General features: G+C 46.2%; 1 protein-coding gene across 1 annotated transcript in view; it reads right to left on the bottom strand.

Moving 5' to 3' along the window:
- Positions 1–14,524, bottom strand: part of ablim3 (actin binding LIM protein family, member 3) — a 102,368-nt gene that overhangs the window by 65,078 nt on the left and 22,766 nt on the right. The window contains exon 2 of the mRNA XM_079503457.1: positions 12,712–12,849. Coding sequence (XP_079359583.1) covers positions 12,712–12,849 — 138 coding nt within the window. The remainder of the gene's footprint in view (positions 1–12,711; positions 12,850–14,524) is intronic.

Genomic DNA, 14,524 nt, shown 5'->3' with positions numbered 1-14,524 from the left:
GTGTGTGCATGCATCTCTCTCTGCCATCCACGCTGTTGTCTTTGGCATAGGGAGAGTGCCACTAACGATTGGGAGCAGATGATGTGGTCAGTATGTCATTAGGACAGTATGCACGCTTCAGCCCTACTGTCTGGAAACACAGCGCCACAACACGGCCCTTACAAAGACATCTATGATCCTATATCTACTGTCTGGAAACACAGCGCCACAACATGGCCCTTACAAAGACATCTATATGATCCTATATCTACTGTCTGGAAACACAGCTCCACCATCACCCACCATCGAGTCCGATTCTAAAAAAGAAGCAAAGATTTGAGTTAAAAACGTTTGCTCTGAAAGAATATACAATATTCAAGGATTTGCGCCATGCACATTTTCACCATTCTTCAAAAATAGCAGATCTACAAGCTCGTAGATCTGCTATTTTTCAATAGCTATACAGTATAACATAATGCTGAAAAAAAAGGTGTCCTGAATGGGGTATGCTGCGCGGTGGCACGACACTGTCGCTTTTACCCGCGAGAAGAACTGATGCTCAGGATTAACCACACAAAACCTTGGTTGACCGCGGCGTCCCTCAGGGCTCTGTCTGTATGTATGTTTTCGCTCTGCACTAAATAACGTGCTGAAAATAAATAGCTGATCTGCAGCTGAACTGAGCTCACGAAGTCATCGCAATGCTGCAACTTTCTCCAGAAACTTGAGAAGAAAAAAAAACGTCCTGCAAACGTTGGAAGTGATTCTTAGCCAATTCATCGAGATGGAATATGGAGAATCTGACAGATCCATCTTGCTTACGTCATGTTAATGTGTACTGATTGGCGTGATGTTTGGACAAAATCTGTACAAATAATATGAATAATAATAATAATAATGAATTGCATTTTTATAGCGCCTTTCCAAGTGCTCAAAGCGCTTTACAATGGTTCATTCATTCATACATTGGGAGGTGAAGCAGCGAACAGTCGACGCCAGCGTCCTCACTTCACACATTCACACACCAATGGTGGCGAGACTCACACCGACCAACTCATTGGAGGCAATGTAGGGTTCAGTTTCTTGCCCAAGGACACTTCGACATGTGGACAGGAGGAGCCGGGATTTGAACCGCCGACCCAGGGATCATTGGACGATGCTCTACCTCCTGAGCCACAGCCGCCCTAATAATAATAATTATAATAATACTGCATGGGCCCAGGCGGTGGCGTAACCGTCTGGGCACCCGACTGGTAATCCAGTCGCAGTGTGCCGCGGGTTCGACTCCCGAGCCCGACACGGCCTTTACTGCATGTCTTCCCCCATCTCTCTCCCGTTTCCTGTCAGCCTACTGTCTGTCCCTTCAAAAAAAAAACAATAAAAGGCGTAAGCAGTTTCGCTGCGATCGATGCTGTTGCTCACAGACGGACGGACACATAGGGCTCTATCGTGCCATTTTTGAGTGGTGCAACCACTCCATTGCAGAGCTTTGTGTGTCCCTGGGTCCCTGGGTCCCTGGCTGGCTGGCTGGCTGGCTGGCTGGCTGGCTGGCTGGCTGGATGGATGGCTGGGTCCGTCCGTCAGTAAGTATCCGTTCTCCTCAGCCATTCACTTCTTCTCCTTCTGGACTAGCTGACCTAGCTGGACTCTCCGTCTGTGTGCCTGCTGGTGACTGTGGAGTCCAAGGTGTGAGTGGAAGAGCCGGGGGCAGTCTGGGCACGAACCCCCACATGGTAACCCTGTCATTTCTCAACCGTATCGGACACGGGACGGCTCACCGGAACCGGGCCGCCACCCTGGGCACGTTCCTGTGGGTCTGGAAGTTCCGGGGACCCCCACACGGAGTCGCAACGCTCAGTTCACACGTGATTTTTACTATTTTAAAACATTTTTTAAATAGTTCGACTATAGCCAATCTACATCTACACATTGTGAGCTTGTAGATCAGCAATTTGAACTATTATAAAATGTTTTAAAATAGTAAAAAATGGCAAATAAGTTTAGGGATAAGGGGTAAGGGGTGGTACAAGATATAGCTGATAGTCTTTGGCCATGCACGCCTTCGGCCTGGCGGAGACAATACATACATTAATGAAAGAATAAACAAATGAATGAAGAACTAAGAGAAATACAGTAAACGAGAGGTTAAGCTGTGCTTCCTCTGACTAATGTATGAGAGAGGGAGAGGAGTTATCATAATGATGAGGCTTCCGGAAGATAATGTGGATTGATGAAGTGTGTGTGTGTGTGTGCGTGTGCGTGTGCGTGTGCGTGTGTGCGTGCGTGCGTGCGTGCGTGCGTGCACATACAGTACAGTATAATGACTGTGTAGATAATGCTGGTTGTATAGAAGATCCCAGACAGTGGAAGTAAACAAGAATGGACAGACATGCAGAGAAAGGAGAGAGAGAGAATGAAGATAAATTAATGTTTGTTTTGTCCCTAACACAAACATTAAATCCCATTAACAATAAAGAGAATGTAATGTTTGTTTTGACACCGTTTGTTTTACATCATCATTACATCACCAAATCATAGCAACATGAGTTAGACTTTAATATATTAGCGCCCCTCACTTCACACGGGTGTGATTATTTTAATACATTTTAACAAGCCCCAGTCTAATGCATGCCTGGCTTTGGAAATGACCTCATATGGCAGCCTGAGCCAAGTCTATCTCTGAACCTTTAATGTTTGTTTAGGGGCACTAAATATTGATGTGAGACACCACATTCATGTCTCCTAACGTATTATAGTGGCAGTGAATCTGCAATGAATGAATGCTCCCCCGTGACGTCATGTGGCAGCCAACAGTGGGCGCCCCTCACTTCACACGAGTGTGATTTGTACCTAATAATAAATGATACCCAAATAAATGAGGGAATCAAAATGCAGTGAGTGAAGCACAGTGTGGGCGATCGATCGAGGTCAATAAAGTGAACGATGGAAGAAGTGTACGGAGCTGCTGTGAATGTGTGAAATGCTGAAGCACGTTCCCCGGGCCGTCATCAGCACAGATGTCATAAACACATCCGACAAGTAAGAGCATCCACCGCTGACAGCCAATTACTGCCGCCGGCACGGCACCACACAGTTTAGCCTGTTGGCCTCCACATCACATGCCAATGTCACACTGTCCCAAGATGAACAATGATTTCATGCTCGAGTGGCTGTCATCAGGAGAGAGTGAAAGACAGAGAGAGAGAGAGAGAGAGAGAGAGAGAGAGAGAGAGAGAGAGAGAGAGAGAGCGAGAGAGAGAGAGAGAGAGAGGGGGGGAGGGGGGTTTGTGTGTGTGCGTGGCGCCGTTCGTGTGTGTGTGCGTGTATTTGTTTTACTATCAGTGAGGGACCAAAAAGACCCCCCCAGGGATAGTAATACCTGTCAAAATTGTGGGGACATTTTCCAGCGTCATTTTCATGGCTGAGTAAGATCCTTAAGAGCTACAGTTACAGATTCAGTTTGTGGTCACGGTTACAAGTGACTAAAAAAGGATATGATATTGGTCAAATATTTTGAGCAGCACAGCACAGCGTGTTGGAGTGTTGGAGAAGTGTGATGCTGATTGGTCCAACCGTTTGCGAGACAAACCCACAATTCCCACAAGGATATAAATATATATATATACACCTGTGTGTGTGTGTGTGTGTGTGTGTGTGTGTGTGTGTGTGTGTGTGTGTGTGTGTGTGTGTGTGTGTGTTCGCTCGCTCGCTCGCTCGCAGACTTGCGCGAGGGAATTTCATTCTACAGCTGATATAGAGGGAATCAATGAAAAGCAAAGGATAGCCGAAAAGAGATTGGAATGTCATGCAAGAAACGTAACATGTGTTTTGACATAAACGTGTTTGTGTTAGTGTGTGTGTGTGTGTGTGTGTGTGTGTGTGTGTGTGTGTGTGTGTGTGTGCGTGCGTGCGTGCGTGCGTGCGTGCGTGCGTGCGTGCGTGCGTGCGTGCGTGCGTGCGTGCGTGCGTGCGTGCGTGCGTGCGTGCGCACCATGACAGAGTGCACCATGGGTACAGACAGAGACAGACAGAGTGCACCATGGGTACAGACAGTACAGACAGAGACAGACAGAGTGCACCATGGGTACAGACAGAGACAGACAGAGTGCACCATGGGTACAGACAGTACAGACAGAGACAGACAGAGTGCACCATGGGTACAGACAGTACAGACAGAGACAGACAGAGTGCACCATGGGTAGTGTAGTGAGCAGGCAGAGGGTATAGTACCTAACCTCACATCGTCGCTGTCGGGAGGATAGACCACTATTAAAAGTATTATAAAGACAAAACCTCTTAACTCCATTCTCAAACTGTCTGCTAAAGCAGCTAATTCCACCACCTCTCCCCCTCTAATGCAAGTAATGACAATATATAAAGTCACAATACCAACATTTACGAGGCAGCATTGCCTGTAAAAAAGGTTTTCTTCATTTCCTGGAAAATGTGTATTTTTCATTTTGTGAAACATGAACATTTCTCAGTTAGGTGTTTTCTCCCCGACAGCAGAGATGTGAGGGAGGGTTTTAGAGGAGCTCTCCACAACATGGAGGAGGACTGGAGGGCTCTGGAGAAGTGTTTCATCATGATGACTACACTGTCCATGAGGCTATTGAACAACACTCAAAGCTAATCACTTAATCCGTATACTTTGTAAGTCATATGACAAATAGTGAACATAGTCTACACAAATCGGCTACACAATGCGTTGCAAGGCTGGCGTAGCCGTCTGGGGCACCTAGGCTGCAAATCGGTCGAGTCCCGATCCCGACCACCTTTGCTGCGTGTCACTCCCCATCTCTTTCCCTCTCCCAACTTCCTGTCAGACTACTTTACAATATCAAAAAAGGCAGAAAAAGCCACAAAAATATCTTCAAAAAAGGGAGAAAAAAAGATTGGACTGAAAAGAGACTGGTGAGATGGGAAAGAGTGACAGTAGGTGGCATAAACAAATGTAGAGGAAACTATAATATACATTCCTTGCTACTCTAGTTGATTGTGTCTTGTTATTGTATATTGTTGTGTGTCTTTAAATGTGAATTGAAAACACAGGACCACAATGGAAACAAGCCTCAATGTCTTTATGTTATCCTTTTTAACAATCCTTGTAAACTGCGTACCTATGTACAATCTGCTTAATAAACTGTTAATAAAGTATTCAATCAATCAACCAATGAATCAATCAATCAATCAATCAATCAATCAATCAATCAATCATAAATGCCGCAAAGATGCTGCATGGCTTCACCAACCACTTAAGACCATTTGTATCCACATCTGTTGAGACTCAAATAGTGAAGAAGGAATTTAATGGACATGTTTGGTGAGGTCACAGTAACCTTGACCTGCTGTGACCACGTATTTTTCTTATTGTGCATGTGTGTGTGTCACACAATTCCCTCAAGGCATGCGCATTACTGAGATATCGCGTTCACAGGTGACCTTGACCTTTAAACCTTTGGCCACCTGCTTCTAATTAGTCCATCGTTGAGCCTCCGGACATACGGATATATACGGTGTACATGCTACGCAGGGATGGATGGATGGACGGATAGATGCATGGATGGATGGATGGATGGATGGATGGATGGATGGATGGATGGATGGATGGACAAACCTGGTCACGGCCGCGGTCGTTATAACCCATAAAGACCTGAGGTCGATTCTACAAATGTCTTCTCAAATTTCTTGCATGTCAAGAGCCCCCAAATTTATATGTATTTGGCCGCCGACCCCCATCTGAAAATATGTTGCTCTAGGGACCCCCCCCCCCCCCCCCAGAAGCAAAGATAGGAGTTAAAAACGTTCGCTGTGAAAGAATATATTACTCAAATATTTGCACACGTTTTCACGATTTTTCAAAGATAGCAGATCTACATTTTACAAAGATAAAATTGGATTAGACCTGGAGGTGTTGCACGCTGTTGAACCGATGATGTAATGCTCAGACGAGACAAAACGCACCCCTCCCCTCTCTCTCTCTCTCTCTCTCTCTCCCTGTGCCCACCCCCCACCCCCTCCCCCTCCACCCATTTTTTTCTCTGTGATACGGAACAGCGCTCTGTGATTGGCTGACAGCGCCACGGTGATACTTAGAATAACCACCAACCAACCAGGGCCTGGGTGCCCCCTTCACATGGTTACCACAGCAACCCGTCACAACCACCGCGCGCGCGCGTGTGTGTATATGTGTGCGTGTGTGTGTGTGTGTGTGCGTGCGCGTCTCTGTGTGCGTGAGCGTGTGTGTGCGTGAGCGTCTGTGTGTGTGTGTGTGTGCGTGTGTTTGCGTGCGTGTCCGTCTGTGTGTGTGCATGTGTGCGTGTATGTGTGTGTATATATGTGTGTGCATGTGAACACATGCATCAGGAGTGTGTGTGTGCATGTACTGTACTATATGCACATGTGCGCTTAGGGACCACACCGTATCATAGCAGCTCATCTCCGGTGAATAAACCTCGTGTGAGTTTCTCTCTCCAGCTGTGAGTGGAGCAGCACGACTCGTTTAGTTCTTAACCCAACGGTTTTCTGAAAAACCTATAAAAGCACCAACCTGCACATTGGGAGCAATTCGGGGTTCAGAGTCTTGCTCAAGGACACTTCAACACTAACTCTGGGGGAGCCCGGGTTCGAACTGGCAACATTGCGGTTCCCATCTGGCGACTCTATACCCCTGAGCCACCGCCGGCAAAACAGCAGTTGTACATGCTCACAACGTGCCCCATTGCGACACATTGTTTGTGACACTAGTAATAGTTGTAGTATACTGTATATATATATATATATATATAGGGCTTAAGTGGTTGAGGCTCATTCTGTACATACACAGATCATATAAACAGAGGTTAAATATATCTACTCCCAGCAGGTGAAGTCCAATAACAAACTACCTTCGCAGGAGATCCAGTCTCCCACCAGGTTCCTCTGATCCTCTCCAATCCCCACACAGACTCACAGAGCTATTAGCAGCGCTGCTCACTACAGGGGAACTGTATGAGGTGAATTAATGAGTGGCTACATGAGTACATGTCTGCCTGCGTACCGCTGAGTGTGTGCCTGTGCACACACTCAGTGATGTAGAAATGTTGGTGTAGTTATGAACTCAGACCTGACCTTCATCTCACAATTACATAAGTCAGACCACCTATCAGCTAAATAATGATTAAAAAACGAATTTCTTAACAAGATTTGGAATCACTTGTCCATGCATTCATCTTCAGTAGATTACTACTGCTACTGTGAGTGACAGTGTCTCTACAGCAGTGGTTCCCAAACTTCTTCATGTCAAGGACCCCCGAATTGACACTAATTAGCCCGCGGACCCCCATTTCAAAAGATATGCCAGGGACCCCCCATAAGAGAAGATTTTTATGGCTCTAGCAGTGATTTTCAACCCGTTTAATTTCAAGGACCCCTCAGTATGACCTGCATTAGTCTACGGACCCCCATTTAATGACATTTCTATCTCTGGGACCCCCAATTTATATTGTAAAATCAATGCTAATTTAACTATGAGAGTGTACAAATGGACCATTTGGTTCCATTTGTACACTCTCAGAGTTACAGACCCATAAGGGTCCATTTGGTTCCAAACTATCATTTAGCTGGGGACCCCCTTGAACTCCCTCAAGTAGCCCTGGGGGTCCCCGGACCCCACTTTGGGAACCACTGCTTTACAGGTCTCCCTAAAGAAACTACGACTGTAGTTGATTTAGAACCCTCTAGGAGAGTGGTTTTCAACCCTTTTCATATTTATTCGGCATTTGAGACACGGACCACCATTTCATGAGATTTAGCTACTCCCAAAACTAAAGAATATTTTGTTATCATTGGATACGATTTTGTCCACAATTCCATGCTGTATTGATGTGGTACCATTAGGAGAGACAACAGGCAAACGCTCAAAATAACAATTCTTCTACATTCTCTAATTGTGTAGACTTCTTATACAAGTGATGCAGATGTTTAACAATAACATATAAAGCGTAAAATGAAACCAAATGGTTCTCAAGAGTTAAAGATTTAATAAGGGTCTATTAGGTTGGTTACCAACTCTCCATCATTTAGCCGGGGACCACCTGGAACCCCCTCAAGGACCACTGGTGGTCCCCGGACCATCTCAGGTCATCTGGGGACAGGTCTGCTTTCTGTCCCCAGAGTCTAAACTAAATGTGGTGAAACAACATTCATCAGTTTTCCATGCTGCACCACACACTGTATCTGGAACGAATGCCCAGAAAACCACAGGTCTGCTACCACTCTCAGTTTGTTAAATCAAAGCTGGAGACATTTCTGTGTTGCTGCCTTTCATTGAGCTTTTTGATTTATTTCTTGTGCTGCACTGTAACTTTATCCTCGTATTTTTGAGGGGTGCTATAGCCCCTCCTATATCCAGCTTTTGGTGCGTGTGCACGAACTTTGTCCTACACAAACATTACATTCATTGACAATGAATGGACAATTTTACGTCATAGTGTCTGAGCAAATAGACATAGGGCTCTATTTTCATCCATGCTAAACCCCTTATCCCTAAACTTTTTCTTGTTTTTGACCATATATAGAGACATGATGTCACGAGGCGTGACCATATATGGAGGCGTGATGTCACGAGGCGTGACCATATATGGTGTGGGTGACTAACTAACTGACGGACGGGAGATGCAGGTTTTCATGCGACCTATGGTCACAATCATTTTACCAAATGCCATTTGCTATTCTTCTAAAAAACATCATCATGCAATGACATCACAATGACATCATCACATCCAGGTAATTGTCTTTTAAAACAAATGTTGGAAACCACAAAATTCCATTTAGCTGCTTTTAATGACAGATCAACTGAATGTCTGTGTCCCGTGCTTCCCAATAAAGACGCATGAAAGCTTGTTTCTAGTAACTTCAGCAGAACATTAGTTGTGAAGGAGCTGCTGTGTGAAATGATCCGCTGGACCGCCCATTTGAAAGGAGGAGCAGAGGTATGGCGCTATGCAGCTGTGGTGCTGCAGGACAAGAGTGACACAGTGTCTTTATGCTGGAAGAAGTTGACCCCTGGAAGAGGAGAACGCTACCTTGAGGTTACCTCCACGCGCTGGGGACACACAGCTGTGTTGGTAGAAGATACAGTCTACATCTGGGGAGGGAGGGCTAACCTAGGTTACTGCAACGTTCAACTTTATGCATTTGATGTTGACGCCCACAGATGGTTCAAACCCAGGGTTTCTGGAACTGTTCCAGGGGGAAGGATCAACCACTCAGCCTGTGTCTTGGAGAAGGTCAAGTTTATCCATGGAGGATGGACCAAGCTGACTGGAGCCACTAATGACATGTACAGGTTGGACACCATCACAATGGTCTGGTCTTTAATTAACACCAGAGGAACTCCACGACCTGCTTCATGTCACTCTGCCACCATCATCGGGACAAAGATGTTTGTATTTAGTGGCAGGGGGACTGGGGGGGTCCTCAACAACAGCATTGGAGTGTTTGACACAGACAAATGTTTGGCTGAACACACATTCTGCACAGATTCTTCCAGGACGCTGGTGGCATTCAGCCATTCCCTACAATGGAGAGCTGTACATATTTGGTGGCCTCAACAAGTATCAGACCTTAAATGATGTGTGGAAATTCAGTCCAGAGACCTTCTCCTGGAAGAAGGTTCAGTCCAGAGACCTTCTCCTGGAAGAAGGTTCAGTCCAGAGACCTTCTCCTGGAAGAAGGTTCAGTCCAGAGACCTTCTCCTGGAAGAAGGTTGAGTCCAGAGACCTTCTCCTGGAAGAAGGTTCAGTCCAGAGACCTTCTCCTGGAAGAAGGTTCAGTCCAGAGACCTTCTCCTGGAAGAAGGTTCAGTCCAGAGACCTTCTCCTGGAAGAAGGTTCAGTCCAGAGACCTTCTCCTGGAAGAAGGTTCAGTCCAGAGACCTTCTCCTGGAAGAAGGTTGAGCCAAAGGGGAAAGGCCTCATGGGTCCGATGTATGGTATGTGCTGTTGCATTGTGGGAGATCATATTATCCTCTTTGGAGGATACAAAGGAACCTGCTGCACACCTTCTGATGACCTGTTCATCTTAGACTTGAGTCCCAGTCTTAAGATGTTGTGTAAACTAGAAGTTATCCAGTACAGTCTGGACCAATCAGAACTCCCACACAACATCAGGTGGGAACTGGTAGCCATGACAACCAACAACAAAAGTGCAGTTCTCCGCCAGGCCCTGTTGCCTGAGTCACTGTTTAACAACAGCGTCTACAAACGTCTGATTCCGGTTCTACAGCATTTTGAGGGGCCTCCTATGCCCAGCTTTGAGTGTTGAAGACAAAAGTGAGGACGCAAATTGTGATTGGCCGGAATGAGATGATGTATGAGGATGATAAGAGCGCCCCTCACTTCATACGGGTGTGATTTTTGTTTGAGGGGGCGCTAGCCCCTCCTATATCCAGCTTTCAGTGTATGTTCACAATGTTTGTCCTACACAAACATTAAATTCCCATTGACAATGAATGGAGAATTTTACATCATGAAACTCTAACGTCATAAAAGTATCTCACCCAGCGGTCAATAAGTTAGTCCCCACAGGAATCTGTCAATAAGTTAGTCCCCACAGGAATCTGTCAATAAGTTAGTCCCCACAGGAATCTGTCAATAAGTTAGTCCCCACAGAAATCTGTCAATAAGTTAGTCCCCACAGGAATCTCAACCATCCACGGAATACTAGAACGTCTGTGGAATAGTCGGACGTGTCCTAGTTTTTTCCTCCCGGAATTTTCAATGGGGAAATTTCCGAGCGGCGGGGGGGAAGGGGGCGGGGCGTTGCCGGTTTGGGTCGTGCATCATCGTACCAAAACACGCTCTCACGGATGACAGTTGATTGGCCCTTAAATACCCGCTGCTATATTATTATATCACAACATAATGTTCGCCTATATCAAATATCATTGACCTAAATGGCGTTATATCAACAATGAAAAAAAGGTTAGGCTCATGTCTGGAAAACATCTGGAAAACGTTAAACATGCGCGATTGACGCATTAGCCTACTTTACCTGGGTAACATCAACTTCTGATACATACTGTATACTTGACATGAAATGATAATCCTGTACCGTCACCGTGTAGCGTTTTGTTTCATTAGCGCGATCGTGATGAAATAGGCTGCAGCTGTTGTTCCGTGGCTGTGCACACATGAACGGGTGAAGATCACTTTTCACGCAGATTTTCCAAACAGTTTCCCAGTTTCTAGGAATTACATTTTGGGCAGGCAAGATGGGTCGTCGTCGCCCCCCGTCGCACATTCAGTAACACAAAAGGTTTTCAAAGAGATATACCTGCCAGACGAGTAGGAAACAAAGGCTGCCTGAAAGGCACGCATTTGCATTCCAATGGGTGATTGAGGGTCGTGCTACTACGCGCAACGGCCAATCCACTGCCAATCCGCTGCCTGTGTTTGTCCTTTCTTTTTTTCTTGTGGATTTTGAAAATACGACGGGAAAACTTGTGATTCACTTCTCACGTACCAGTGGCACATGTCCCGCGGACCGGTGCCGGTCCGCGGACCGGTGGTTGGGAACCTCTGCACATGACCATATATGGGTACAGCAGTCGGAATGGACGGCTCGGGACAACCGGATCTCCATTACATGCCTATACCGGTCAAATATGCGGTTCTGGACAACCGCCTGTCCGGTCGTCTCAATGCCGACCACCTCTGGCGATGTGCCAAGTTTGAAGTCTGTCAGTTGGACAGTTCTATTGTAACGACGCCACCAAAAATACACAATCCCTGATTGGCCGAACGATCAACACCGACATATGTGGATGACGTAACCAATTTTAGTTTCAAACCTATATAGGACACTTAAAGACATTTATAACGCATTGTAGTGGATATCTCGAACGGGTTTTATATAGATATATAACTCAGACGTTTCAATAACTTGATTGGAGTCTGCTTATGGCAAATTAAATTGATTTGACATAACTTAAAAAGTCCATGGATGCTGATGGCAGATACTGGAGGGACGGCAGAAGGGGGGAGAGACTTGTGTGCAAAGTGCAAGTTGGCAGCTCGACAGAGTGCATTTCTAGTTTAGTTTTGGGATACCAAATTTTATCCAATCAGGACAGAGAATTCATACAGGATACAGGATAAAAACACCTTAAACAAGTGGCAAAATGTAAAGTGGAACACTACATTTTAAGCTGACAAATGGCTACTCTCTCCTGATTGAACGGAATTGGCAACCCACCCGAAAATGTACTTTCTGTTTGTTAAAGAGCTGCCTGGAGAGGCATAGACACACTATCAGAATATGGTGTATGTGTCATTGTTATGTATGTCCTGTATGTCATGTCTATACAAAACCTAATAAAAACTAATATAATAAAAAAAGCTTAATGTTTTGTATTTAAAGCACTTTGAATCGACTTGTTGTGAACGCTGTACTATAGCCTATACATAAACTTGCCTGCATACTACTGTAGTGTATGCCCTGTGCAACGGTTTGTGTGTGTCTGTGTGTAGGTGTGTGTGTGTGTGTGTTTGTGTGTGTGTGTGTGTGTGTGTGTGTGCGCGTGTGAAGGTGCGTGAGGGTGATGATGTAATCGTCCCTGCCTGCCTGTCTTCACAAGGCTTCTACAGAACCTTCCCCCGCCTGAGGGCAGGGCCGTCCTGCAAAACAACCGCACCTAAACTCCACACAGTACACTACACAGTATCTCTGTCACTCTGTTGCCATGGTTACCTGTGCAGGTGAAACACTTGACGTGAAAGTGCGTGTCCTGGACGCGCACCACCTCTCCCCGGCACACCTCCCTGCAACGCTGGCACTGGATGGACCCGGATGTCCGCTCGCCTCCCGTGGAGCCTCGCCGGTACGACGCTGTCATGACAAAGACATGAAGACACGACGTTAAGCGTTGACATACAACACACAGACAGTACAGTGGTGGGGAAAAGTACTCGCGCATTTTACTTTAAGTAAAAGTATCAATACTGCAATGCAGAAATACTCTGTTACGAGTGCATTATGACTACTTTTACTTTTGAGTAAAAGTAAGCCGTAATTGCGGCAGGAGCCTGTCTCCTGTTTCTGTAGCGTGAGGCAGCTTGATGTACAAGTACACCCCCTGGACATGATGTACAAGTACACCCCCTGGACATGATGTACAAGTACACCCCCTGGACATGATGTACAAGTACACCCCCTGGACATGATGTACAAGTACACCCCCTGGACATGATGTACAAGTACTTCCCCTGGACATGACGCTAGTATGCCGCAGGGACTTACCCCAATCCAACCCTTGATGTTGAGTGTCAAGCAGGGAGGCATTGGGCCCCGTTTCATGACCCAGCCAGTGAACGGTTGTCGACCTCCCAATCTCACACTAACCACACACACCCACCCACGCACGCACGCACCACACTGAGCACACAGACAGTACAGAGACACACACTGATAAACACACACTGAGATGGACACCTGATGAGTCTTCTATAGAGCTTACTGCTGATTGCTGAATATGAAGTTCATGAAGCAGGTTCATCTGCTCTCAATCGTTAGTCGCACAGTGTGCCAAGAGAAACACAATTGGCTGGCAGGGTGAACGTGAGCACACACACACACGCACACACGCACGCACGCACGCACGCACGCACGCACGCACGCACGCACTCTCACACACACACACACACACACACACACACACACACACACACACACACACACACACACACACACACACACACACACACACACACACACACACACACACACACACACACACACACCTGCTGTATCAGGTCAGAAAGTGCATGGTTCTCGCTTCTTGTTTCATTTCCATGCGTTAGCTTAAATGTCAGACTTCCACAAGCCTGAGAGCTATTTCCCACAGTCAGAACAACGTGGCCTGCATAGAAAGTCAACAATAATGGGATAAAAGGCAGTAGTCTGCTTGTAAAAGAAGGGGGAAAAAACTTGCAAGGCTGCACCTCGTAAGTCAGTCCTAGAAAGAGTAATGAGAATGGGTGACGTGACTTCCTTTGTCTAAAAAGAACTCGATCCTCCTCATTCTCAGTGCTAATGATGGCTCTCTTTGAACATGAAGATGCGTGTGTGTGTGTGTGTGTGTGTGTGTGTGTGTGTGTGTGTGTGTGTGTGTGTGTGTGTGTGTGTGTGTGTGTGTGTGTGTGAGTGCGTGCGTGCGTGCGTGCGTGCGTGCGTGCGTGCGTGCGTGCGTGCGTGCGTGCGTGCGTGCGTGTTAGTAAAACCTTGGGTACCTAACCACTAAAGCAATAATGCATATACTATTGTTGTATACGACAGATAATGAAAATAGCTTACAACACCTCGCACTGTGCTGTGCTGTTGTGAGCTTGTAGAGCTGCTACTGTATTTATGAATATTTGTTGTTTGCTAAGTTTTGCTTTGTAGGTGCTGAGTCAAATCCTCAGAGTTACACAAAATGACCCTTGTGGTACCATTTCTACGGACTCAGAATTCAAGTAACAGTTACGTTTCTAGGGGGCACGGTGGCGCAGTCGGTAGCGCTGTC

The sequence above is a fragment of the Electrona antarctica genome (assembly GCF_951216825.1).
Source record: "Electrona antarctica genome assembly, chromosome: 1".
Taxonomy (NCBI): Eukaryota; Metazoa; Chordata; class Actinopteri; order Myctophiformes; family Myctophidae; genus Electrona; species Electrona antarctica.
The sequence above is the reverse complement of the archived record's forward strand: the minus strand, read 5'-3'. Positions and strand labels throughout refer to the sequence as shown.